Source organism: Xiphias gladius, chromosome 17 (genome assembly GCF_016859285.1).
Source record: "Xiphias gladius isolate SHS-SW01 ecotype Sanya breed wild chromosome 17, ASM1685928v1, whole genome shotgun sequence".
Taxonomy (NCBI): Eukaryota; Metazoa; Chordata; class Actinopteri; order Istiophoriformes; family Xiphiidae; genus Xiphias; species Xiphias gladius.
The window spans coordinates 7,750,870-7,776,707 of record NC_053416.1 but is presented as its reverse complement, the minus strand read 5'-3'; the positions used below and the strand labels follow the sequence as shown (position 1 = coordinate 7,776,707).

General features: G+C 39.3%; 1 protein-coding gene across 2 annotated transcripts; it reads left to right on the top strand.

The window, feature by feature from the left end:
• Positions 1–3,689: 3,689 nt before the first annotated feature.
• On the top strand, positions 3,690–16,291 carry ugt5d1 (UDP glucuronosyltransferase 5 family, polypeptide D1). Of its 2 annotated transcripts, XM_040151397.1 has the most exons (6): positions 3,707–3,780; positions 8,750–8,844; positions 12,172–12,346; positions 12,531–12,829; positions 12,948–13,661; positions 14,248–16,291. In XM_040151397.1, exons 3-6 carry the CDS (start codon positions 12,343–12,345, stop codon positions 14,830–14,832), a joined length of 1,602 nt encoding a protein of 533 aa, XP_040007331.1. In that variant the 5' UTR covers positions 3,707–3,780; positions 8,750–8,844; positions 12,172–12,342; the 3' UTR covers positions 14,833–16,291. The 2 variants fall into 2 exon arrangements, with proteins under 2 accessions (XP_040007333.1, XP_040007331.1); XM_040151399.1 differs by lacking the exon at positions 8,750–8,844 and having other exon boundaries at positions 3,690–3,780.
• Positions 16,292–25,838: the final 9,547 nt, after the last annotated feature.

The following is a 25,838-nucleotide window of genomic DNA, read 5'->3' as shown; positions in this document are numbered from 1 at the left end:
GACTGACAGTTACAAGATGCAGTGATGAAAAAGGTGAAGGGGGTGTGTTAAAGAGCACTGACCGGTACATATGTTATGCTGTCGTATCTGAAAGGGTAAGCGTAAGGAAAAGAATGCAGTTAAATCGGAATTAGGCCAAAGTACACATTTTGGTTAAGGTCAGAGTGAATAAACTGTATTGTGGTTACATGTTGGCTTAGTTAAGACGCTTTTGACTGTGGAAAAGTGGCGGCACTGGCATAATTTACTCCCTGTGAAATCCTTTAATATCGGGGAATGTCTGAAGCCAGGAATTCCCTGATATTACGAGCAATCAGTTGTTACACTTTATGGGCGATTATTGAAAGTGCAAAGCTTTTAACTAGATTTCTTGTGAACTGCAAAGCATGAAATAAAGGTGTAAAACGGCACAGAGACATATGGTTCTGTTGCTTTTGGTATTATCACGGGGGTGCTGAGTGTGTGTGTAAGTTGAATCTGCTGAAATTTCGGAGAGTACCAGCTTTGGATGTTCAGTGTGTGTCAGATATTTCAAACCAGCCCTCCGGAGAAACCTAAAGAGCTGTCGATCCATCACTTTTATAGTAAAGCCCGCACTGATGAGGGGGATTAATTGTAAATTCCTTACCTGTAAATCTCTCAACAAAACTGTCAAGGACATGGGATGCTGGAAAAACTGAGAGGATAAGTCACAGAGGACAGAACAAGGGGAGGGTTGTACATTATAGCGTGTGTGTGTGTGTGTGTGTGTGTGTGTGTGTGTGTGTGTGTGTGTCCGTGCGGTGCCTCTGTGCAATGACATCACTGGCAGTGCCTTTTAAAGTGTCAATGTCTGATTATTCTGTCTGCAGACAGAATAATATTCCAGAAACAGCAGATCAGGGGATTTTCATGCTTTTTTTCACATTGCTGGCTGCAAATTCCGACCGATCGACCACATAAACCGGCCTTGGTAATTTGACAGATGACCTGAAACCTCAATAAATTCATACGCTGATGGATGCCAGTGCATTAGAACAATGGCTCTGTCCACTGTCTGGCTCACAGTCTGAAGAGAATAAGAGAATGTTGTACTGGTGTTAGAGACAAATGATAAATAGTGACTACTTAGTGAAAAGAAACAACCTGAGGTTAACACAGCCCCTTAGATACTTTCAGAGCTTTGAGTGTGTGTGTGTGTGTGTGTGTGTGTGTGTGTGTGTGTGTGTGTGTGTGTGTGTGTGTGTGTGTGTGTGTGTGTGTGTGTGTGTGTGTGTGTGTTGCTCGGTTTAGGATGAAAAATGTCCACTTAGCCACTGGTGATTTGTTTTAAACAAAAGGACATTTATTGACAACAAAAACAGTGCTGTCAGGATGGGGAAATTATTAATGTTGATGCGAGTTGTTTGAAGTTGAGTAAGAGTTCTTGAACTTACTGTAGATAAGATAAGGTGGCGCTTCCTCACTCTGGTCTGTGTCAAGTAAAAAGTCCAGTGTGTCAATCACTGCCCCTAAGACAGCACTTCCCCTCTGGAAACAGAGATTCAGTACACTCCTCTCCGTTTGGAAGATTGGCTTGGCTCTCCGAGACTTAAATTTAATAATAATTACATTCGATACTTTTAATGCTACATTACAGTATGTCTTGAACATACACTGGCACAGAGGAATATGACTACTTCTATTAGTCGGGAGGTCACTTATATAAGCAGCTTTTATTCTCTTTCCTGAACTATGTGGTGTGCTCCTAAAAACAAACTCTGGGCCAAGAAAAGAAGACAAAAAGAAATGAGAGCTGCCTATGGCAAACAGATGGCAAATTGTTCTTTAAATCTACTTTGCTTGAAGTATGGGATGACAAGGACATAATACACACAACAGTCCTGCAATTTTGTACAAGGTTAACCACCTAGACCTGTCTTGCTGTATTTATACCTCAGCCTTATGTTGATGACACCAAGATATATATGAGCCTCCAACTTCGTAAAAATAACGTCAAATCCAGGTTTGATATCAAAGTTGTGAAATCCCAGACTTATTGCACTGCCCAAATACAGGGAAAATCCAGTAAAAGAAGAAAAAAAACAAAACTGCAGTAGTTTCTGGCTTGTGCACGTGTATATATAGTATGTGTGTAGTGTGAGGGTTGAAATTTCTGGAAAAGTATTTGAGAACGAATACACTGATATCTTTTTCACACATTCCGTTTGACGTATTAGGTCTGTTGTTGCGTTATAAGGCTCTGAGGAAGGAGCCGAGACTCCTTTTGGGAGGGAGGCCGATATTTGGCTCGAACTCAGGGCTGGAAAGTTAAAAGGCGTTTGACATTACAGACAACACTGGAGGTGGGAAGAACGGGTCTCGAGTCTCACGCCTGGGGATGCAATTGAAGCTTAAGGTGATCCTGAGTGGGATTTTAAAGTGGGCGAGTACAGAAGACAGGTAGTGTAGTTTATATTTCTTAGACTGGCTCTGTGTTAAACTACTCAGCAATTCATATGGACAGCATTTGGCGAGAGCCTTTGGGGGAGGGGGTTCTACAGTTCTTGAAAATGGATTTATATCTTTACAATCACAAAGTGCCGAGGTATTTCATATACAATCAGGCCGAGGCACTGCTTTAGATTCAGAGGATGCAAGTATGTTATACGTAATATGTAACAAGCTTCAGTTCCTCCACGTTCTTGCTAAATAATAACAGCAGAGATGATACAAAGACACCTTTCTGTTGAACGAATGTATTGCAGATATATAGTTCCACGGCATGGCTATGACTCTTATATCTTTTTTCTTTTTTTTAGTTTGCCTGCAACCTGACCGCCAAGCACAATGTTGATACAGTGTTTGATGATTTTGCAGAACTTGCATTGCCATAATGCAAAAATGACATTTTTGAATGTTCACTTATATCATCTTTAGAAAACCACATTATTCCCTCAGTAGCCACGCAATGTCGTCTTAAAGCGTAGCTGAGGCAACTTAAACTAAACGTATATTTTGCCGCCTTCACTTTTTGCATAAGTCATTTGTTTATTTTATTTATTTATAGCACCACAAGGACACATAAACTTTTGTTGCCTAGTTCGAGGAAGCGTTGGTGGCTTTGGTGTGTGTGTGTGTGTGTGTGTGTGTGTTGAACATGTGTGTTGTGATGGTTTCATAACTAGCTTTTCTCCATTGCTTACATCACACTGTGGCCTTAACCTTTTCACTGTTTATGGAACTGTCAAAAGACTCTCTCCAGTGAAATGTTAAAGTTACAGAGATCATTGAAGTAGGTGTGACTAAACTATTCTGTGTTCTGCATGAGGTCCTAAACACAGGCTTGGTTCATGCAAAACACTTCTGACTTTTACTTTGTATGTTGTAAATGGACCTGGCCCTCTGACACCTAAACACACACTCATACAGAATATACACGAATTGTAGCCTGTGTTTATCACGTTCTAAAAATTTCCAAGATACAGGACATTGCCAGTCTTGTTTGGTTCATGTCCTAAGTGGTTGTTTATGGAGCTATAAATCTCCGTATGAGTATATATCTTGTTCTTTTACAGCAAATAAAATAAAATCAGTCTTGCTTTAGGCAGTAAGCGCAAGAAATGGATATCAGGTATCCTGCTTTGATAAGGGTGAATGCCCTTTCACTTACTCTGAACAGTCCAAAGTCTGTCAGGTCATAAGTAAAACACTCAGTTAGCTTGTACCACACACTGAAAAGCCCACAAATAGTATATTGGCTTATTAGAGATATGAGGACAACTTCAGAAGAATCCTTATCCTCAAACAGCTGATAAAAAGGTGAATGCACAGCGATAAGTAGAGGTACAGTATAATAATGCATGTATCTTATGTTGTGTGCCATGCATAACGCAAAGTTAATGGTTTGATCAGGTTTGACAGCTGGAGCGCTGCAGAGTTTCAAGTTTGGCCTTTAGTATTTACTAAAGAGATACATTTTAGTGATTAATGTGTTTCAGCAAAGGGGAATTTTACCAGAAAGAGAAAAAGTTATTCCTATGTGGAATGACGCACGGCAGACATGCCCTTTCCTCTTCCCGTGTATGCGCTTTGTTAGCCAGCAAGTGTTGGCCACAGAGTTCGGTGTCGTCTGTGCAGATAATGATACAATGATACAAGCAGCCTGCTCGGAGTGCTTTCTTTGAAGGGGCTTGTGAGGGCTGTTATTCTGATCAACTTTCCAAGTTTTTTACCTCACAATATGTTGTTTTGTTTCCTAAAAGTGGACTTTTCACTCCTATACAACATGCAGAAACATTATTTTTTCATATGAATGAGGGGGGAACAGACTGCTCTTTAACAAAGGTGTTAATTCACCACTACAGAATTACCAAGCTCCATAAATATAAGTCGGATCAGGTCATACTATTTTCTGCCGTTGTCTTGTCATCAACATATATTTTAATTTGTGTATTTCTGTCTGCTAATTAGAGCAAACACAGAATCTGTGAAAAACAATACTCAGTGATTGCACACTGTTAATCTGCAGCATGACGTCCATCCATTTTTACCCAATTATCTGGGTCCGGGTCACGCTGGCAGCGGGCTAAACAAGTTGGTGCATCCTTCTCCCCAGCCATTTCTTCCAGTTCTCCCTGGAGGATCCTGTGGCGGATGGGATATGTAATCCCTCCGGCATGTTCTGGGTCGCCGGTCCGCTGAACATGCCAACATGAAGTTTAAACACAAATTACTGTCTTATAACCTGTGGTAACACAGGCAACCTCATACGAACACTACTCTGGTGCTTAACAATCTCAGAGGTCAGGACTTCCCTGTGCAGAGCTAACAAGCTGAGTCGGCTGGAGGAGCCGCCGTCAAACTTGCCTCTTAACAAAAACAAAGAACCCATCTGAATACAAGATATCAGAAATAGGAATGCATCGGATATTACTACTAAATCATCCCAGTCATCACACCGATTCGTGTGTATGTGCATTCATAATATGTACAGCCGTGTAACATATGCGTGTGCATTCGCGCGCCCCCTCCAGAGAGCTGTCAGTGCTACACTGACGTTCTCCATGTCCAGAAGGAAAGACAAACTGAACTTTATGGGTGAAAAAAACAACCAGTGTGTTCACACGTGCGTCCGCCTTTGCATTTGTGTGCACATGTGCAGGGGTCGTGTAAAGGGCCTGCGCTGAGTCAAGTCCAGCGATGAAGATGGTGAAATAGAGTGAACTCGTAAACCTTGAGGGGTTTTTGATCGCTCCCAGATGATTGAACCTACTCCACGATGAAGAAAATGAAGCAGAGGTTAAAGTTGTTAAAATGTTTTGTGTGGTTTTTCTGTGGATTTTTGCAACTGAAATACATTTCAGACTCACTTGTCAAATATGCTGTATGTCTGGGACAGTCGGTCAGGGAGCTAAAAACAACGCAGAAAATGCTTTGTATCAGTAACTTCCACACTTTATAGACTGCAAATGATGCAGCAGACTCCTTTACTGTGTGGGGTCTTTATGTAAACCAAAGTAAGTCCAAAAGGCCGTACTGTTTACAGTTGTTTATGTGTTATGTGTGTGTGTTATGACTTTGTGAGGGATAGCACCATAGATGTTGACTGGGTTAGACAAGTTTTTTTTGTTTTGTTTTTTTTTGTATCCGTCTGCAGTCACGAGAGGAAATCTGAGCTCCTGACGACAATTTGTTTTTGTATAGGTAAATAGATGGAGTTCGGACAGTTATTTGGCTACATCTCCTTGTTACATTTATGGTGAAGGCGAAGATGTCATTGCTTGATTAGCCATTTCCTTTGTTCTCTTCTAATCAAGTCATCTGCTTGGGATAATAAATAATGACTAAGAAATGAAGCATCATGAGAGGATTCTTTGGCAAGACATGCTGGAAATATAAGAAAGAAAGACGATCATGAGTTTTTGAACGTTCATTTTTTAACGAAAAACTTGCCCGGCACAAGAACTCAGATTAAAGAGGCATTCTAATGTTTTTTGCATGTGTTAACATACTACGAATCACACAGACTGTAGCCAACCATTTTCAAAATTACACTAAAGGTTTTTAGATTTCTATTCCTTTCAGTGCTGTCAATCAAACTTCAGATCTTTAAAACTTGCCTGGGAGGACTACGTGAGCATTCTGTTGCATTCCTTTTGCTTTGATCAAAGCTACATGAAGATCAACTCGCGATACAGTTGTGACCAGGAACCGTTTTGACAAGGCTTCATCGTTGGTGTGACTAACTGCTTTCGGGGGAACTCAGACATCCGACCCTTGAGGCGTCCAGAACAGTCCCTGCTTGCAGCTGCATCACAATGCAGCTATGAAGTAAATTGAATTTAACAAAAAATAAATATGTACAGCCAAGATTATTTTCCAACTATTCCGGTTTACTGAATAATGAAACAAACGATTGTTAAAAAAACATTATATTAGCATTTGGAAAATAGTTGTGTCTACTCACGTAGTGAATAGTGTATGCTGCATATCACAAACGCAGGTATGGTCCTCTATTACAGGTTACATTTGCAAATGCTATTTCATTTCATCAGGGTGCACACATTTAGTTTGTGCTATGTACAAAAAAAAGTCATGACATTTTTTAAATTGTCTGTGTATGTATACATGGACAGTGGTCAACACATCCTTGTGGTGATTTGAAATGATCCAACGTGATTCCATAATAAAAAGGGGCTCTTCAGTTGTATCTAACTGAAGTTAGATTGCAAAGTGTGATTAGAATAAGCACCTAAAAAAAAAAAAAAATCAAAAACAAATCAAAGGCAGTTGGCTAAGATGGAGCCTGTAATCAGCTTTATATTGTCTCAGAGAACCCCATCTGTCCTTTAATTCAGACTGTAGATACTGTAGGAAGCTAGAAAATTAAAGGACAGTTTGCTTGTCTGTTTTTGTGTGTGTAAATTTGAATAATAAACTAAGGCCTCCCTGTGTGAATAACAAAATCAAAGTCCAGCAAAGTCACCGCTCTGTAGTGAGCTTGCATGTGCAGTATGTTTCTCCCCTGAGCAGGTTGGCACACGAGAGAGAAACGTCATCAGGGTGTATCTTGCAGTTGTGTTTGTTTTTTAAGGTCTTCATCTGTCAGCTGCAGGATCCTGCCGTAACACACTGAGTTCATCATCATCATCATCTCCACCCCGGAGAAACTTGAGCAACTCTGCTCCAAACACACGTGCACACACACGGACACGGACGCGTACACATGGACACACACTGACACAGAATGTCACTGTAAGAGGAGAGTCATTTGGCAAGTGTATACCTGCTCTTTCTCAATCTGAATGGAAAAAAGAAGTAATCAGAGGAGTTATGTCTGAGAGCCCAGGTTCCATTTGTGTGACCAGAATGATGTGTCCGTATTGAGCAGTTTAAAGGGCCACTAAGTGATTTTTCCAGTGGAGTTCCCTGAAAAGTTTCTTAACTGTCCATCCAGTGAAAATGAATGTATTTAAAAAAGGTCAATTTGGTCAGTCAATCCAAAAGCCTCTGTCTATTTTAGAGCTTTCCAGTTTGAAAAGACCAACCCAGTATTCAACATCACTTTTCTGCTGCCAGTGGTCTTCAACTTTTGTCTTGTTGTATTGGAAAAAAACAAAAAACAAAAAAAAACTGTAAAAAAAACAGTTCCAGACCCCTTTTCTTTTAACCAGTAAGGTATAACAATGATTCTCCTTTCTGAACTCACTGGATCTGCAAGCAGTATGGAACATATTTGCCCTCACCTGAGACTCCCAGGTAACTGCAGAGTTGTGACACTAGCTGCTGCCCTGTTTTAGACCTTTAGGAGACTAGGTTCTTAACATCCTTTTTTTATTTATTTATTCTGGATTAGAATTGTGTCTTTCTAACAGGATTATAGAACGATAGTAACAGACACAGATTAGACTGACATTTTTGGCATGTTTTGATTACTCCATGTGTTTGTATTAGCTTCTGCCTTTAGCTATGGAATATGACAAACGTACATTGTTAGTTGCTTAGTTAAAAAAAGCTTACCATTTGTCGAAGCTGCACATCTTTTCCACATGCTGTTGCCAAAGATTTTCTTCCCTCTCAGGAGGGCTTCCCTGCACCTCTGCTATTCTCAGATGGGGTTTCTGAAAAGGTTGCTCTCCATCCCTTACCATTCTTAACCATTCGTTACCACTCCCAACCCAACACAATAACATTTTGGAGATGCATCAGTTTTTTATCTCCTCCATTCATACGTCTCTCACTCCCACTAATATCCAGCCTTGGTTGTATGGCTGATAAAACCTTGTTTGAACTGTTTAAACTGATCTAGTTTGACATGACATGCAGATGTATTATTTTAATCAAAACTTCTTTAGTTGAATACAATATCTATAAATTATAATCACTTTACCTACTTTAAGGTGATGTAAAGCCGCTGCCTCACTGTTTATTTATTTCTGTCTTTTGCAGCTCTAATAAGCAATCACAACTAAATTCAAATTGGTTTTATTTGATAAAAAATATTTTATTACTTATACTTACTGTACATTTGAAAGTCAGGATAGCTGTCACTTACATTTATTTTAGTTTATTACTTTATTTATTTATCTATTTAATGTGCTGTTTCAAGATGGAAAAGAAAACTAAAACCCTAACTTAGAACTCAGCTATAGAGTGAATCAATGGAGGTGACCAAGTCACCGAATAAACAAAATGCAGGTGAGAAACTTCTCCCCATTCGTTTGTCCATCTGCTCTTATAATCCGTGCGCTCCGTGCTTTTGAACTCTTTTTTTATTCATCACGTGCAGGGCTGCAGAGACCCCTCGCTGGTGCATGAGTCAGACATCCCTGGGTTTCCACATGGTCATTATCCTGTCCAGAGCCCTGCTGACAAATGAAAATGGTTTGTGCAGACTGTAACAAAAATAACCCTTCTGATATTGTAATGGCAGCTTTTATTTATTCAGACTTAAGTTCTTACATAAGATATATGACACGGCAGCCTTCTGCAGGCATGGCTGAGTAGGTTTGTACTTTAATGTTATTTTGATTGTTTACTTTTCACTGTTAATCATTTTGAAGTGGTTATTTCATATGGATTATTCGACAGCCGATGGAGGACAAGGTCTGTCAAACCTACCGTGAAATAGATTATGATCTGATCTATAGGGTGTGTTTTTACTTTCCTCCTACAGCTGGGGCGGGAATCAACTACCAAAATGTGGGAATCCCCCGGGAAAGTAAGGAACACAAACTATAAAAGCGGATGGAAAGCAGTTTCCTGTAATGTCTGCTCAGTGCTCTTGGGGGGGGGCAAGTTAAATACCAGCGTACGCCAAGTGATTCTGAGCAATCAATTTATTCTTGTAAAGCCGTTAAATTCTAATGACAGAGGCGTTGATGGCATCTGTCAAGTTACTTCATATTTTAGCACTCAAACATCCTGTGTATACTTGAACACAATAATGAATCGTTCAGTCAGCACAAGTCAAAGAAATAAATCTTACCATGGGTGTTATTTCTTCTGGCGACTTAGGCACAGCATCTTTACCATCTTTAGCTCTTGCTGAATGGGAGATCTTGTTGTCAAAATTTGGCATCCACCACCCAAATTGCCACAGACTAAACAGTCACCTGCTGCTCCAATTCTTCCATATAGAGAGTGATGGATTTTAACCAGACTGTGATGCTTCTAGATAACCACTGAATGTTCCCTCCTTCAAACTACCTTCCCGTAAAAATATCCAAAACTACGTTCCAGCTTTGTGGTGGGGGTCACTGTGTACCTGATCTTTTTCCTCTACCTCCATATGTACCCTTTTATTAAGTTCATACTAATGAGGCACTAGAAAATGGCAGGGATTGGGACCCAGCAAAGAGTACACAATGTGTGCTTTGTTTTTCCCCTGGTAAGGAGAGATGGATCGATTGTTTTTTTCTCTTGAGTGAGTCTGTGGAAAACAGGGAAACCAAAGAAGCCAGATTGGACTCAAGAAGAGAAGGAAACAATATTATTAAAACTGACTCATAAACTATGCGGGCTATCTTTAAAATATATCAGCATAGTGTGGACACCCGTGATTATCTAAACAGAGGCCTGCTCTGTGCTACTAATTATGACAATGTGGTGTAAAGGTGGTTCCTCATTTTTCCTTGTTAGCCAAGAGAAAAAGTTCTGCCACTTAGGACCAGAATTAGGACCAACTCAACTGCATTAGCCCCATTAGCCTGTAAGGTGATATACATAAGCATTTCCTAAACATTTCCCAAGAGGAAGCCATGGACAGTCTTATAAATATCAAACATTTGTCACACTGACTTACTGATCAGCCATTTTCACACAAATTAATTCAAATTCCTTGTCACAGGTCATCAACAACAAGAAGTAAGCTTATTGCATACTGTAGTTCACATGTTGTATCAACAAGCGGATATACTTTAATCATATTGATTTTTCATACTGTATTGAATCGGCATTACTTCTGCCTTGCTTAAACGTAAGTATTCACTTCCATCAGACATGCGATATTTGACAGACTCTAAATAAGGACAAGCATACAGAAGTAGAAGAGCAGGTGCTGCAGTCCTCATTTTACATTGGATCCATTCACTCAGATTACCGCTGCTCACAAGTATTTTAATAGAATTCATAGCCCCAGTGTACAATGGTACAGGTGTGAGGCCCTGTCCAGACGGAAAAACACAAGGTAACTATTTTCAACTTTTTTCACCTTAAAAAAATCTGGCCATGGAGTAGTGCTACGAGTCACACTAACAGAAATATAAGTTGACTCAGGACTTCCAGAGTACTGAGCGCAGAGGTTCATGCCATAAATGTCACAGTCAGATAGATTAGATAACTATTCTTTTGGTTCTCTCTCTCAGTTAAACTAATATTTAGGCTGCACTTAAGTAAGTAAGTATGTAAAAAAGCAATAAAAAGCAATGATAAAAGCAATAACCCAGTTTAACTCATCCAATGCAGTGGTGGAAAGTGATAAAGTACATTTACTCAAGTACTGCCCTTAAATAAAAATTTGAGATTCTTGTACTTTACTTGAGTATTTAAATTTTATACTACTTTATACATTTACTCTGCTACATTTCATGAAATATTTTACTTTTTACTTTTTTGCTTTAGTTACCAGTTACTGTGCAGATTCAGGTTTCATATGCAAAACCTAATATGTAAAAGATGAAACTACCCAACAGTATAAAATCAAAGCTCAATTAGTCAATAAACCCTCCCGTTGTCCTCATATTCTGTACACACACCGTGTCCTCCTGTTGAAACTGTGCCGCCTTCACTAAAGTCCCAATTACCACACGTAGGGCAGTATGCAAGTGCACAGCCTTGGGTGGTATGTCGCGGAGACTTGTGTCGCGGGTCACAATGACCCGAGGACAGTGGGAGGGTTACCTGACTGGCTGTTATTAATCGGAAAATGAATCTTCAACTCTTCTGATAAAGATCTTCGGCTCAATTTTTCATGAAAAAAAAAACAAAAACATTTCATGCTTTCAACCTCTCAAATGTGAGGATATGCTGCTTTTCTTTGTGTTAGATTATAGTAAAATTAATCATTTTGGGCTTGCATAACATACAATTGATGAACTGATCATGTTAACATGGGCAGATTGGTCCATGAGAATAATCATTAGTTGAAGCCCTATATAAAATAATTAAAAAATTAGCTCCAACTCAACCACATTAATACATCTGTGATGATAATGTAATGATATAATATACAACACCTACAGGGGCCTTTTTCTTGCATGAAGTACTTTTACTTAAATTCATCTTCCTGACAATGGTCAACCGCTTACAGTTAAGTAATGTTTTCACTGCAGGAATTTTACTGGTAATGGAGTATTTTTATAGTGAAGCTTTGGTACTTTTATTTCAGTAAAGAATTTGAATACTTCTTGCTAAAAGCATGATATACATTATCCAGGAAACCTGACTGTTTTTTTTTTTTTTACGGTTTAACATGACATGTGGGAAACTCATTCGGGTAAACATTGCATAACCCACTCTAAGAACCTTATGAAAGATGTCAAAGGTTCATATAATGAAAGCACTGTTCTTGCACGACAGAGAGAAACCCATTAATAAAACTACACACGATATACAGTGTACTACCAGTATTTTAACAACATGATTAAATGAAGTAATAAAGCTATAATGACATGAAAAATAAGAAATAATCCCTTTGTTTGTTATTTGCAGAACATTCATTGCAGCACCGTAACCTCACATCAACACATGCCACATGTAACTCATTTACCTGTGAAAGGACCAATCATCTTTGAGTCTGAGTCTGGAATCTGAACTCAAATATGTAAGGCGTTCTTTATATGGACTGTCAGTCTGCGGGCAAGAACAGCTTCTGTCTTAAGCATGGGTAAGTGAATTTCAGGAACATTATCATGTTGTTTTATAGTACCATAATATATTTTTAGTGTGTGAAATTTCATTTATAATATAGCCAATTTCCACTCCATATACTTGTTAGGCACAAACTTTTCTTGGATAATATTTTGAAGTTCAGTATTTAAACACCATTATTTCTCTTGTCTACTTTTTAGGAGCCGTGCCATGGTTCCGTGTGTGTAGAATATTTGTATTCCTGGGTGTATGTCTGAATTCCTTCACACCACCTTGCAATGGAGGGAAAATTCTGGTGTTCCCTGTAGATGGCAGCCACTGGGTCAATATGAAGATCCTGTTAGAAGAACTCCATGCCAGAGGACACAATATCACTGTGATCAGGTCCTCAGGCAGCTGGTACATTCCAGAAAAGTCTCCTCTCTACACAACCATTTCAGTTGAAATGAGTGAGCATTTAGAGGACTTTTTTGATGTGTACCTACAGGAGCAGATGAGGGTATGTCATTATGGATGATGCATTGGGCCCCAGATGGGTCATTATTTAGTCATTGAAATATCAAGACAATATTGATTTTCCACTTTTTCAACACTTTTTTTCTAATCATTTTTTTCAGGCACAGAGAGAGGGGGCTTCAGCACTTACTTTCTTCAAAATGACCATTGATTTCTTTTCTATGATTTCTCAGGCCCATTCATTGTGGTCTGTTGCCCTCGGTCAATTATTAGATGATGAAAATATGGTGAAAAGCTTAATGGATTCCCAATATGATCTTATGCTCACTGACCCAGCCATAGCACCAGGGGTTTTACTAGCCAAGTATCTTAAACTGCCCATGGTGCTCAATGTTCGCTGGATCACTAGTGGAGAAGGCCACTTTGCAATAGCCCCCTCACCACTCTCTTACATCCCAATGCCAGGATCGGGCTTAACTGACAAAATGAATTTCATGCAGAGGATCAAGAACATGTTTTTCTATAGCACTATAGTGTTCCAGCAGAAATTCCTAGTGGGGCCAAGCTACGATGCCATCTGTGATAAATATATTGAGGGTGGATGTGACATCATCTCGCTTCTTCAAGAAGCAGACATTTGGCTGTTCAGGTCGGATTTTGTGTTTGAATTCCCTCGGCCCACCATGCCAAATGTTGTCTACATAGGAGGGTTCCAGTGCAAGCCGGTTCAACCTCTGCCAGCAGACCTGGAGGAGTTTGTTCAGAGTGCTGGGGAGCATGGAGTGATCATCATGACTCTAGGAACTTTGGTTAACGCCTTGCCCAAAGACGTTGCAGATGAAATTGCCAGCGTCTTTGCCAGGATGCCTCAGAAGGTAAGACATAGTCAGTGATCCACTTTGCAAGGATGTGAAATGTTAAAAGGTGGAAATGTGCAACTCAAAATGCTATTTGTTTGGCCCAAAGAGACCTGGAGATTCTCATGTAGCAATTAATCCATTACTAAATAGATCAAATTAAAAGCAATACTAGTTCTGAAATAGAGAAATTCTTAAATGACTAAAAATCAACAAATCAGTCCTTCAAGGAATATATCAAATTTAAAAAGGGATATATAGCCCTGCGATAGACTGGCAGTCTGCATCTAATGAATCATAACGATTGGGTATAGAAAAACGGATGGATGGATTTATAGACAGGCTGAAAATACATTAATGTTACCTAATAAATGGTGCTGTGTAAGTCAAGGGCTCCATCTGTGGAACACTTTATACTGCACTACTCAATTTTCAAGACATTACTCAGAACCCAGCTTTTAAAACTGTTGTTAATGTTAGATTGTCCCATGCTATTCTGAGCTTACTGCAGCCTGATTACTGATTGCAACATCCTTATATTGTTTTTCTGCTTGTGTGCAGATATGCAGTAAATTCATAATGATTCTTTTTGTTTTCTGATCAGGTGATATGGAGGCACAAAGGGGAGCGTCCCTCCACTCTGGGCAACAACACTCTGATAGTGGACTGGATGCTGCAGAAGGACCTCCTGGGCCACCCACAGACCAAAGTCTTTGTGGCTCATGGAGGAACCAATGGAGTCCAGGAGGCCATTTACCACGGGGTCCCTGTGCTTGGCATACCCTTGTTCTTTGACCAATATGACAACCTTCTACGCTTGCAGGAGAGAGGAGCTGGGAAGATCCTTCAGTTAGGTGATCTTAACAGCCACAGTTTTGAACAAAGTCTTAAGGAAGTGCTCCATCAAGACAGCTTCAGACAGAACATGCAAAGACTATCACGTTTGCACAGAGATCGGCCAATAGTACCCATGGATGAGGCCATCTTCTGGGTGGAATATGTGATGCGCAATAAAGGGGCTCCACACCTGCGTACAGAGGCTTATAAGATGCCCTGGTACTCGTACTACTGTTTAGATGTACTGCTACTACTGCTGACTGCAGCAACTGTGCTGCTGCTCTCTGCTTTTGCCATTATTAGGTTTTTATGCTGCAGAAGCAGAAGAAAGACCAAAGCCAAACAACATTGACTGGGGTCAAATTCATTTACAGATATGCTACAATGAGTTCCCTAGAGCACTGTATTGAGATAAAAACATGCATCTTAAAGATATTATTTGTACCTCTTTATTATTAATGAGGTATAATGACATCAGTCAATTGATTTAGCCATAAATATACTTAAAGTAATATAGCCTCTTTCCTGTTTCAAAATCAGTTGTCCAATATATCCTGACAGATTAAGATTTTGGTTATAAAATAACCCAGAATCATTGGTGATTGTCTCATCTAGTCCATAATTATTCTGTAATTTTACATCAACTGCAATATTAAGAAAAGTACAGAGGAAAACAAAACACCGATCACTTTCTCACTGCCCTGATATTGATCATTATATCAATATCAGGGCAGTGAGACAGTGATCTACAGACATGATCTAAAGTCGATGCCATCCATTTCCAATGTGCTGAACCCAAAACTTTAAACACATGTTGAGGATTTTTGGGCGAAAACAAGTTCAGATGTGACAAAAGTAAGTCTAGATATTATTATGTAATATTTTATGAATTGTCTAACAGATTTTTTCCCCGGTTCGTTTTTGATTGAAGCAAAAATCAATACATTTTTATTTAAAAGAAACTGTCTCTTTGTAATCTCTCCTAAAAGAACAGATATTCTGCCAAAACCAACATCTTTCCCTCACTGTCCGTGGTCTTGCTGTCTGTAGCACGCTTCACATGCCCACATTCTCCTGTCCAAATCCGTTTTGCGGGCAAAACAGAGTTCAACATCTATTCAGTTACATTTGATAATGTTTTACGAAGCTAACATGCTTGTTGAAGAAATTGAAAAAACGTCAGACAAAATGATGTAGCTGGGATATATATGGTAAACTATTATTTGTTACAAAAGACAATCCAGTGTGTTGTCTGAAGTGCTGCTGGTATATGACTGTCTGAGTAACAGCAAAATTAATCACAGTATCAAGAACACATGTAAGTATTGCTACCAGGACGCCAAAAGCAATGAGTTTTTATGGAAAACTTGGAGATCAATTATGTCCTGCTTGTTATTCTTTGTATTTAAATTGATCTATATAAATTACATCATCTTCTAAATTTAAATCAGTTCCAGTGAGAGGACAAATCTCAAAAAGGACTATGATAAATCCTATAATTTCAGAAAATAGACCATATTAAAACCATTTCCCTTTTTTTGAATAGTCCAAGAAAAGGTTGCCTTGAAGCAATCAGAAGCTGGAAAGGAAAGCTCTCCTTGATAAAGCATAAGCTTGTATGGGTTTGATTTATAAGATGAGGGAGGTTGCCTCAGTAAATCTAACTACAAGCTAAATTACCTTTCACATGTCATTCAGTGATACTCTGCTGGAGACTTCTGAGCTTATTGGTGAGGAGAGCACGCCTGGGAAAATGTTCCAAGGTATGAAGGCAGTGAGGTGATTTACGAAGCCCGAAACCACAATAAGTGTAACTTTAAAAAAAAAAAAAAAAAACACACACACACACAGACACACACACACAATCAGACAAAGAGAAAGGAGAAAAAAGAATTGTGTGTGGGTGTGTATGTTGGTTTGCATACCTAATTTATGTGTATGTGTTGTGGCATGGGTGCATAGCCACCTGTGATTGAAATATTTTGCCATCCAAGAAAAGGTAAATCTGAAAAGTGAACTTTTGTGAATCAGATGAAGAGGAGAAAGTCAAAAGTTAGTGTGGTTTTGTGATTATTAGAAATATTGACCTAGTAGTTGACAAAACAGATGTTTTATTTCATAGATTTGCAATTGATTTGTTACAAATACATATAAATTTGTAACAGTCCAATAGGCTTGGGCCTGCATTGGGCCTGAACTGCATCTACCCATCGATGTTGCACATGACCCAGGCTCGACGGATTAAGCTACAGGAATGGTTTCAAGAGTTTCTTTGAACATTTCAACTCTTTTCTTTCCACTGTAACTCATGACCATTGTAATCAACAAAGAACCAACATGAATTCAAGCTTACTACGGTTGCTATTCTCTGCCACTGAAGAAAAAATACAACTTTTAAACAGCCACTTTTAAACTCTAAAGAGGGGTGGGTGTTTGACTCAAAGGATTTTGGGTGGCATAAGGTTGACCATTAAAACTGAATTGAAAAAAAAGAAATGGAAGAATTGATGCAATTGTTTCTTGAGTGTAAATCACATTTTAATGACATGGTGAAACAGAACAAACAGAAAAATGTAAATAATTATGTTTTATTTAAACAAATACAAATCCTATTTGAATTGGTCCTCCAAAATACTCAGATATACTTTAACAGTCGAAATGCAGTTGCTGAATGACTTTTTCGAATGGGGGAAACAATCCAGTTCTCTCTTTTCAAGTCAGATGCAGCACTTTCATCCTTCCAAACACGCAAAACAAGATCACAAAATAGCAATTTAAAAACAAGAACAACCACATGAAGACAAAAGAAAACAGTGATACAAAACAACCAAAAATACACCCTGTTGCTGAGAAATTAGCAGTAATATTTCTTCTTGAACTCTCTTGAAAATTATAATTTTAGAATAGGCTATGCCTTTATGGACAAGTTTTTCCTTTTCTCTTTCCCTTTTTCCCCCTTTCTTTCTCCTTTCTTCCTGTTTTCCTCCTTTCCTTCTATCCCCTCTTTTACTGATACTTAGCGCTTAGACAAAACACACGCACACACACAAACACACACACACACACACACACAAACACACACACACACACACACACACACACACACACACACACACACACACACACACACACACACACACACACACACACACACACGGGACAAGTAATAATAATGCAGTAACAGGGATGTCTTAAGTCTTAAGCCGGGCTCAGACTATAGGAGTTTTGGGCCAATTTATCCCCGATTCAACCATCCTGACAATCAGAGGAGTGATGATGTTCATCCCAGATTATCTGGTTTACAGATCCAGTCTTAAACATCCCGAATTACTCGCAGACTCATTAGGGCCACCCCTGATAACGTCAAACAATATTTGATATTTAGGAGTTAAAATCCGGATGACCACGATTGTGATTATGTCAGTACTTTCACAATAGCCCTCTATAACTGAGATAAACCCTCAGTAAGTAAAACATGACATGTGAGATCTGAGATGCTCTAACTAAACACACCTAAGATAACCAAAAAAAAAAAAAAAAAAAAAATCCATGCCATCCAGCAGTTTATTTTCTAATGTCCTCATACAAGCAGAAACGGATCAATTTAAATGCTCTAAATGCAAAACCGAGAATTTTCTGCAAACATAGTGACACACAATTCAACGATCTTAATACTCCAGTCCACCTAAACATTCATTATTAATGACCACAGTATTAATGGCCACTGCAGGCATAAGAGGAGCACTTTATCTCACCGTGGAGGGCTTGTTCGGGAGACACTCCCAGCTTTCATATGGAGATGGTTTCACACTCTAGTGACAGTAAAGTCAAGTTGTTCAGTCGAGTGCCGGTGAGTGATGACCCGAGATGCGTTTAAAAAAAAAAAAAAAACAGGCCTGTGCTGTTTTCACCTGTATTGTGAACTTTTTCCTCCTTCAAACTGTGGTTTCCATATCTTGCTATGGGTTTTTGCTTTGTTCATTATCCAACTTAGTAGCTGCTACTGGTGACGTCTCCGGAAAACAAATCATATTCACAATTTTTATGCCTTGTATTTTTCCTGTATGCCACTTTTTGTTCTTCTATTTATTGTTTACTATTAGGTGCATATATATTCAAGAAACTAATATTATTTGACTTCAAGGGACCATTGATTAGAATAGCCCAGTATATCTCCATACTTGCGCTCACATACCCCTATTGTGTTGCAGCAATGTGTCCTGGCAAATGAACTGCGTTGTCTTTATGGTCTCAGAATAAATGGACTCTCAAGGAGGACGAAGCTTAAAAGTCGGCGTTTACTCCAACCCTACTCCTTGTGTGATAATCCGTGTCATTCCGAGTTGCTGCTCACTGCACAACTTTTGTGTGTCGTTCTCCACATTAGCTTTGCCCCGAGGGATGCCTCGACTAGTCCAGACATAAGGTCAGACACCCTAACATCTGGCCAGAACAGCCCACATACATCACATAAAACAGGTGCTGTGCATGTTTCTGTCTCGTCACTGTTATCACCAAACGTGCCATTGAGCACACAGCTTTCCTCCCTTTGTGTCCTCGTATACCTCCCACGATCCGTTTTTAACTCTGGCTCTTTTCCTGCCCTTCTCCCTCCTGTCCTCCCCCGTCTGATTTTGCACACCCTATTTCCTTGGAAAATCCTCCCTGTGATCATGGCTGGTATTGGATGATGTCACTGTGCATGTTCTGTGTTAGAGACTAGTCAAGGGAAAGCAGATGCCCGCGTATGATTAAATGCTATGTTTTGATTACTGGTGTACCTTCAGCAGCAAATTCTGCACAATAAAGGCAAATTAAGAACTAAACACTTGCCTGATACTTAAGGAATAAGTGAAAACAATGACATTAAATGTGTATGTCTGATTTTATTCAATAGCTTTAGAGAGGAAGCTTCTCTAATGCAACTTTTGAAATTAACTTTGGCTCTTTTGCACATGGATATTCTGAAACTAGAAACAGAATTACAGCCAATATTTGACCTAGACCACCATCGTGTACCTGGATTATGGGTTGCATCAGAAAGATTTTCCCAGCGTAAAAACACATCTCAGCCTACACTGCCACATTTATCTAATGACCTCACTGTAGTGAAGCTGTACTGAAAATCCTTTTTGACTAGGATTATCAGAGGCCTCGTGTGACTTGGCAGCCTGTGTTACTTCAAATCAAAGGGTCGCTTGCACATTGAGCTCTGAGAGAAATACGATGGAAGAGAGAAAAACAAAAATTTTCATAAATTAGCTATTACTAAGCAAACATTAGACTTTAGTGCTGAAATATGGCAAAACTGTGCCTGTGTCTGTGTGTGTATGTGTGTGTGCGTATGTGTGTTAATTGTACAAAGCCATATAATGCTCCATACCTCTTCTCTTTAAGCAACAAGCATCCACTTGCAGTTCACCCTTTCCCACCACTCAAAACAAACACACACACACACACACACACACACACACACACACACACACACACACACACACACACACACACACACACACAAACATTCACTCAAACACACACACACACACACACACACACACACACACACACACACACACACACACACATACAAACATTCACTCAAACACACACACACACACACACACACACACACACACACACACACACACACACAAACATTCACTCAAACACACACACACACACACACACACACACACACACACACACACACACACACACACACACACACACAAACATTCACTAAAACACACACACACACACACACACACACACCTTGCACTTCTATCTTTGTGAGGACACTCATTGACACTCATGCCTAACCCCAACCGTAACCCTGACCTAAACCTTATTCTAACCTGAACCCTGAAACCAAGTCTTAACCCTCAAACAGCCCTTTGAAGGTTGTGAGGACCGGCCAAAATGTCTTCACTCTGTAAGGTATAGAACTCAGACTGGTCCTCACAAAGATAGAAGTACAAGTACACGTACACACACACACACACACACACACACACACACACACACACACACACACACACACACACACACAACTCGAGCCCCTAAAGCATCTGCAAGGCGTGACATCATTCTCTCCACAGACTCAATAATTGCTCTCTCCCTGGAGGAACCACTCACTCTATGGAGGAACTACTGGCCAGAAGCATAAACGGATCCACTGATCTGCACAGCAAATCCTGCTCTGCCTTGGCCGTTTGCACGTGTTGCTGTCTGTTACTGTCTGTTGAGTCTCGGCAAACTTCAGTGTTGGGATATTCTCAAAGACAGACGGCATCATCCACTCTCTTCCTCTTCGCTCTACATGTGTCTTCATCTTTCATCCTTTTAATGTTTATGTCCTTAAAGGATTACAGTTATATTCTCGTTTTCAGCGGCTCATTTGTATCATTGAAATATTATTGTGGAAAGCATGTAATATTAAGAGAATGACAGTAGGAGTCTCATTTCTGACATGAAAGGTGAAGGCTAAAATAGTCTCTAACTTATAAATCAAGTTTATAAATTGGTTTATATTTCTTTACGATTTGGCAAATTGGCACCGTTGAAAGGACGCTGCATTATCGATTAGCAGCTCCTGTTTGCAGTGTTTCAATGGATGTATAGGCAACCATCACTGGATTACTTTGATACTGAAGAAAAACTTAAAAATGTAACAATTCTCTGGCAAGTTCTGGAGTTATACAAAAAGGAACATTTTTTTTCGTTTTTATCATCTCTAAGTGAAATTATGGACACTTATTTGAAATGGACTTTAGAAATTTGTGGAAAAGTGCAGGAAGATTTGGAAAGTGTAAATTGTGCTGAATCCCAAAATATGTGAATCAAGTCTGTGAGTTAAGATTTGACTTTTGACTTTGAGCTATGACTCCTAGAAGACCAAATGCAACTTTTGACACAGCGGCAGCAAACAGACACTGAGGGGTTTTAAAGCAGCCCTTCTTAATTGACATAGGCCTCGTGTACGAGTACATTTTAATTCAATTAAGACCCTGACAGGTTATATATTTCCAAAAGAAAGACACAAAAAATAGCAGTGCTTCAATCTCTTTCTCTACATGTTCTCTACACTTTCTCTTTAATCTTTATATGCAAATCTATAAGAATGATGTAGCTTGCAGATATACCCTTTAATGTAATTAAATCCTTCTCATTTTATTGTACTTTAAGTTACCTCCGATGTTGCCTCTTGGCGCTCTCAATTTTCTTTCATTTTCATTTAACTACTTACCTGCTATTCAACTATGATATAGCAACCCCCATAAAAAAAAAAAAAAACCTATACAAAAAGAAAGGATTGCAGATAACAGCTGCAAACCCTGTAGTTTATTGTTGCACATTTATCTTTTTACTGAATCCATTATAAGACACAAAATCCAAACACACTGTCGGAGATCAATGAAACTGGCACATTTGGAGTGGTTTGATAATGCTTCTCTATCACAGCACATCGATCATGAAGCAAATCCTTGGTGGCACTTCGCTCTTGTCTCTGCACACCACCCTCGAGCTCCGTAAATTTTAGATCCATAGCTATGGCCAACTGGTTTTAATTTAGAGTTGGAGTACAGACAACAGAGCTGTCTGGCAATGAGCTTGGAGGGGAAGAGTGCACTGAGCCTTTGGGTCAAACCCTTGGATGGGATACAAAGCAGGTTCAGCAGAGTATTCTTTTGTCCAAACCGTGTTTATCGGGGGAAGTATTAGTAGTTACAGGTGCTACTTGTCCCTAGAGACATATGTCACAAGCTCACAGTAGGTCACTAAGAATAAAGAGAATATTTGTGTATTTATCAAACTTGGTTCAAAAACTAAATTTTTAGATATGTTAATTTCGTATGATCGCCAAACTGAAGACACGGAAACTAGGGCACACGTAAAAAAAAAGGATGACAACAACGTCATTAAAAGCTTAAGGAACAATTGATGCCAAAACGTGGTTCAGATTTATAATGTCTGTTATACAACATGGAAATGTAGAAAAAAAGATTTATGTCTGACATAAATGTGACACAGACACATGAACATAGAGATGAGAAAAATGTCAACAAAGCAGCGGAAAGCAGTAGTCAGAGAACTAAACATTCCTTTTTTCAAAAAATTGGAACAAAAAATATTTTACTTTACTTTACCGGCCAAGGGTAGAGGCCAAAGCAGCATCTGTCTAAACCCTGGCGAGTGGCTACAGTCCTTTGACTTATCATTCATATTTCATCTGAAGAAACTTCGGTCCTCTTTTTTTGTGTTTTTAAACAATATTCTCAAGGGGTCTCTCATTCCGTAATCGCTTGGGGGTTGTACCTACAGTACATTTATGATATAAAGTAAGAACTGATATCATTGTCTCTAAATCTCAATCTTGCTCATGTGATCTGCTAAGGCAATACAATAAATAAATGTGGGTTTTTACAGAGGAAAACAATCTGTCATGTGGAGTTGTCAATATTGGTTGAGTTTTTCTAGCAAATACGGACTAAATTATGCTGCAAGATTAATGTTCGGTTACTGGAACATCCGGTATTCCCACGGGCGATTACTTCATATAAACAACAGACTCACAAACCTTTTCACAGAGAGGATTTCCATTTTTACTGTGTTTAGTTATTGTATTGGTTTCTTACTGCACAGTTGTGTAGAGGACTGTGAGTTCTTACTGGGACGAAAGTAATTTCTGGAACAGGATGATATTGATCTAAAAGCATATCCGTGATCCTGGATCAAATGTGTGTTTGTGAGATTTATCCACCATTTTCCATTTCATTCAACTGGAAAACAGGGCTATTATGTCATGCCTACATTTATGAAGAACCATTGATTTCAACACACAAAGTTGTGTTGTTTCTGTCAACCTTTACCCACAGTTTTTGTTAATACTGATCCTATATTTTACATAAAATATCAACATATTTCTCTACATATTTCGGATGTGAATAGATGAAGAGTGAAAGAGAAATACCACTCGTTCCACTCCAGGAAGTTTACCTGGCCAAAAAACAGTCTTGCACATAACTCACCATAAAACAGAACATTTACACTTTGGTTTTTGTATGAATTAAACAAATGAGATATGTTACTTAGTGAGCTTTAGGCAGATTTTGTTACCACAGGACAGAACCAGGCTAGTTGTTTCCTCCTGGTTTCACTCTTTGTCTAGAGCTAAACTAACTGGCTGCTCACTGTAAGCTTATATTTAACGGAGGGGTGTGGGAGTGGTATCAATCGTCTGATCCAACTCTCTGCCAGGAAGCTTACAAACAAGGAAAAGTCCAAAATTTGGAGCTATTCCTTTAATGAGCAAACTGAATACCTGTGAGGATTTGGATAACTCTTTAGGACTGTGATGCGTCTCATGACGGTCTCGAATCAGGGACATATTGCGTCACGTAACGAGGCTGGCTATTTCTGGATCGCATGATCAACCAAGCATTTGAGATTAGTTGTGTCTTAAAGCACCTTTTGTGTTTTTTTCTGTCAATTTTTAATGAACCCTTTCAAGTGAGACAAAGAAATGGAGAAAATACAATGTCCAGTTTAATGTCATGTTATCCGTTTGCATTGGAGAAAAGTGATATTGTCATTATTCGTGTCTGCAGCACATTATGTGTTTCAGGTTTGTTTGTCCCCATTCTACATATTTTTGAGAGACGTGTATCACTTCAGATTATACGAAGTTTCCCTGCACCTGTCCCCGTTTATCACTTGCAGTTTAAAACTACAAAGCGAAATAACAGAATTACACATAATGTATCTACCTCAATGCTGCAGAAGTGATTTATAAACTTCAGTTGAAATCCAATCTTGCACAGTAACTTGCAGCTCATGCCAAGAGGTCTGGAGAAGCTCTAAGTCAAATGTCTGGTGAGAATTATGTGGCGATGCCTTAAATTATTAACTGACTCATTTAGTATTGCTTCAGTTGGTGCTCATTTTTTTGACATCACAGCCTACAGTTAGCTGGCCAACAAAATAAACCCCATTATTACCAACAATTGGGAAGTGAGGGCTTATCCTCATCTATGTTGAAATGGGGGAGACGGGCAAGGACGAGCGCTTTTGATGCCTGGAAATGGGAGCAGGCTGGGAGTTTGTACCCGAGCGCATGGAAACTAGAAGTAAGAGAAGAGAACAAGAAAAACCCACGAGGAGCAAGATACTGAAGCTGGCCTCAGCATCTGTACCGCAGAGGTGGCCGAACAACCTGGCACGGGTTGGAGAGTTGAGACAAGTTTATATACAGCAGTAGACGAGGGAGTTGATGAATGGATTGGAAGCAGCTGTGCAGGTGAGTTGGCAGGAGAGGGACCCAGGTAGCCGTGCCTGGCTCCTTAAAGGGAAAGAAAGACAAGCACACACACTGACAAGGGGGGGCAACCTGAGGACAGACAGACACATGAGGAAGGGAGAACAGAGGAGAACAAAGGGAAAACCAGTCGACCAAAAGGAAGCAGGGGTTTTTTTCCCCAGCCTTATATCTGTTTATTATGGATCACTGGAGAAAATAACATAGATTTTCTGCTTCCCATATTCATAACCATTACTGATTTTACTTGCACTAAACGACTACTATGACTACAATCACTAATAATACAATTATTGACAGTAAAAGCATCATCGTATTATCACTATGGCTTTCTGAAGGGGACAACGGATGAATTAAGCCAGAACTGAATCCTGGCTATTACCTCAAATAATAAACTTGCCAAGAGAACATCAACATACTGTAGTTAACAATCTATGTGTTGACTGTTTCCTGAGCTGCTGGTGGGATCTGCAGTTTGATGGAAACCGACAGTTTTACAAAGAGGTGAAACAAATCCTGACATTTGTCATAGAATTCTGTGGTGGATTTGATTAATAACTTCAATGTGTGTGTCTGTTTAGAAAATGAGGCACAGAGTGTCATTATCAAGTGTCAAGTCGATTGTTGTCCGTATGTGCGTGTGTGTGTGTGTGTAGACTCTGGGCATGTATATCCCTGTGCTGCATGAACACTCTAACATTTTCCATCGTGACCTCTTTTCGTCACCTTGTTATTTGCACTCTGTAATGCAGTCCCTTGCCAGGAGCCCCCTTACGCAAATTTCAACTCCCCTCTGCTGCTGCTGCCCTGGATCATCTTAATGATGTTGCGAAAGAGCTACACTCGCCATGTTAGTTTTTGCTTCGCAGGAAGAAAATAGAATATATTGCAAGCGGTCCAATAGATTCACACTTCTGTAATACTACTGGTACATGTGCTACAGTGAAAATAGTGCATTGTGTAACCATTATGTAATTTGAAAATTAAATAAAATGTGAAAATTATTTTGAAAAGCTATGGGATGCGGAAAAACCTCTCATAAA

Excerpts from the sequence above, each read along its gene's own strand:
- ugt5d1 (XM_040151399.1), top strand. Across the intron at positions 12,830-12,947 it reads ACCTACAGGAGCAGATGAGG|GCACAGAGAGAGGGGGCTTC; the intron begins GTATGTCATTAT and ends CATTTTTTTCAG. Across the intron at positions 13,662-14,247 it reads TTGCCAGGATGCCTCAGAAG|GTGATATGGAGGCACAAAGG; the intron begins GTAAGACATAGT and ends TTTTCTGATCAG.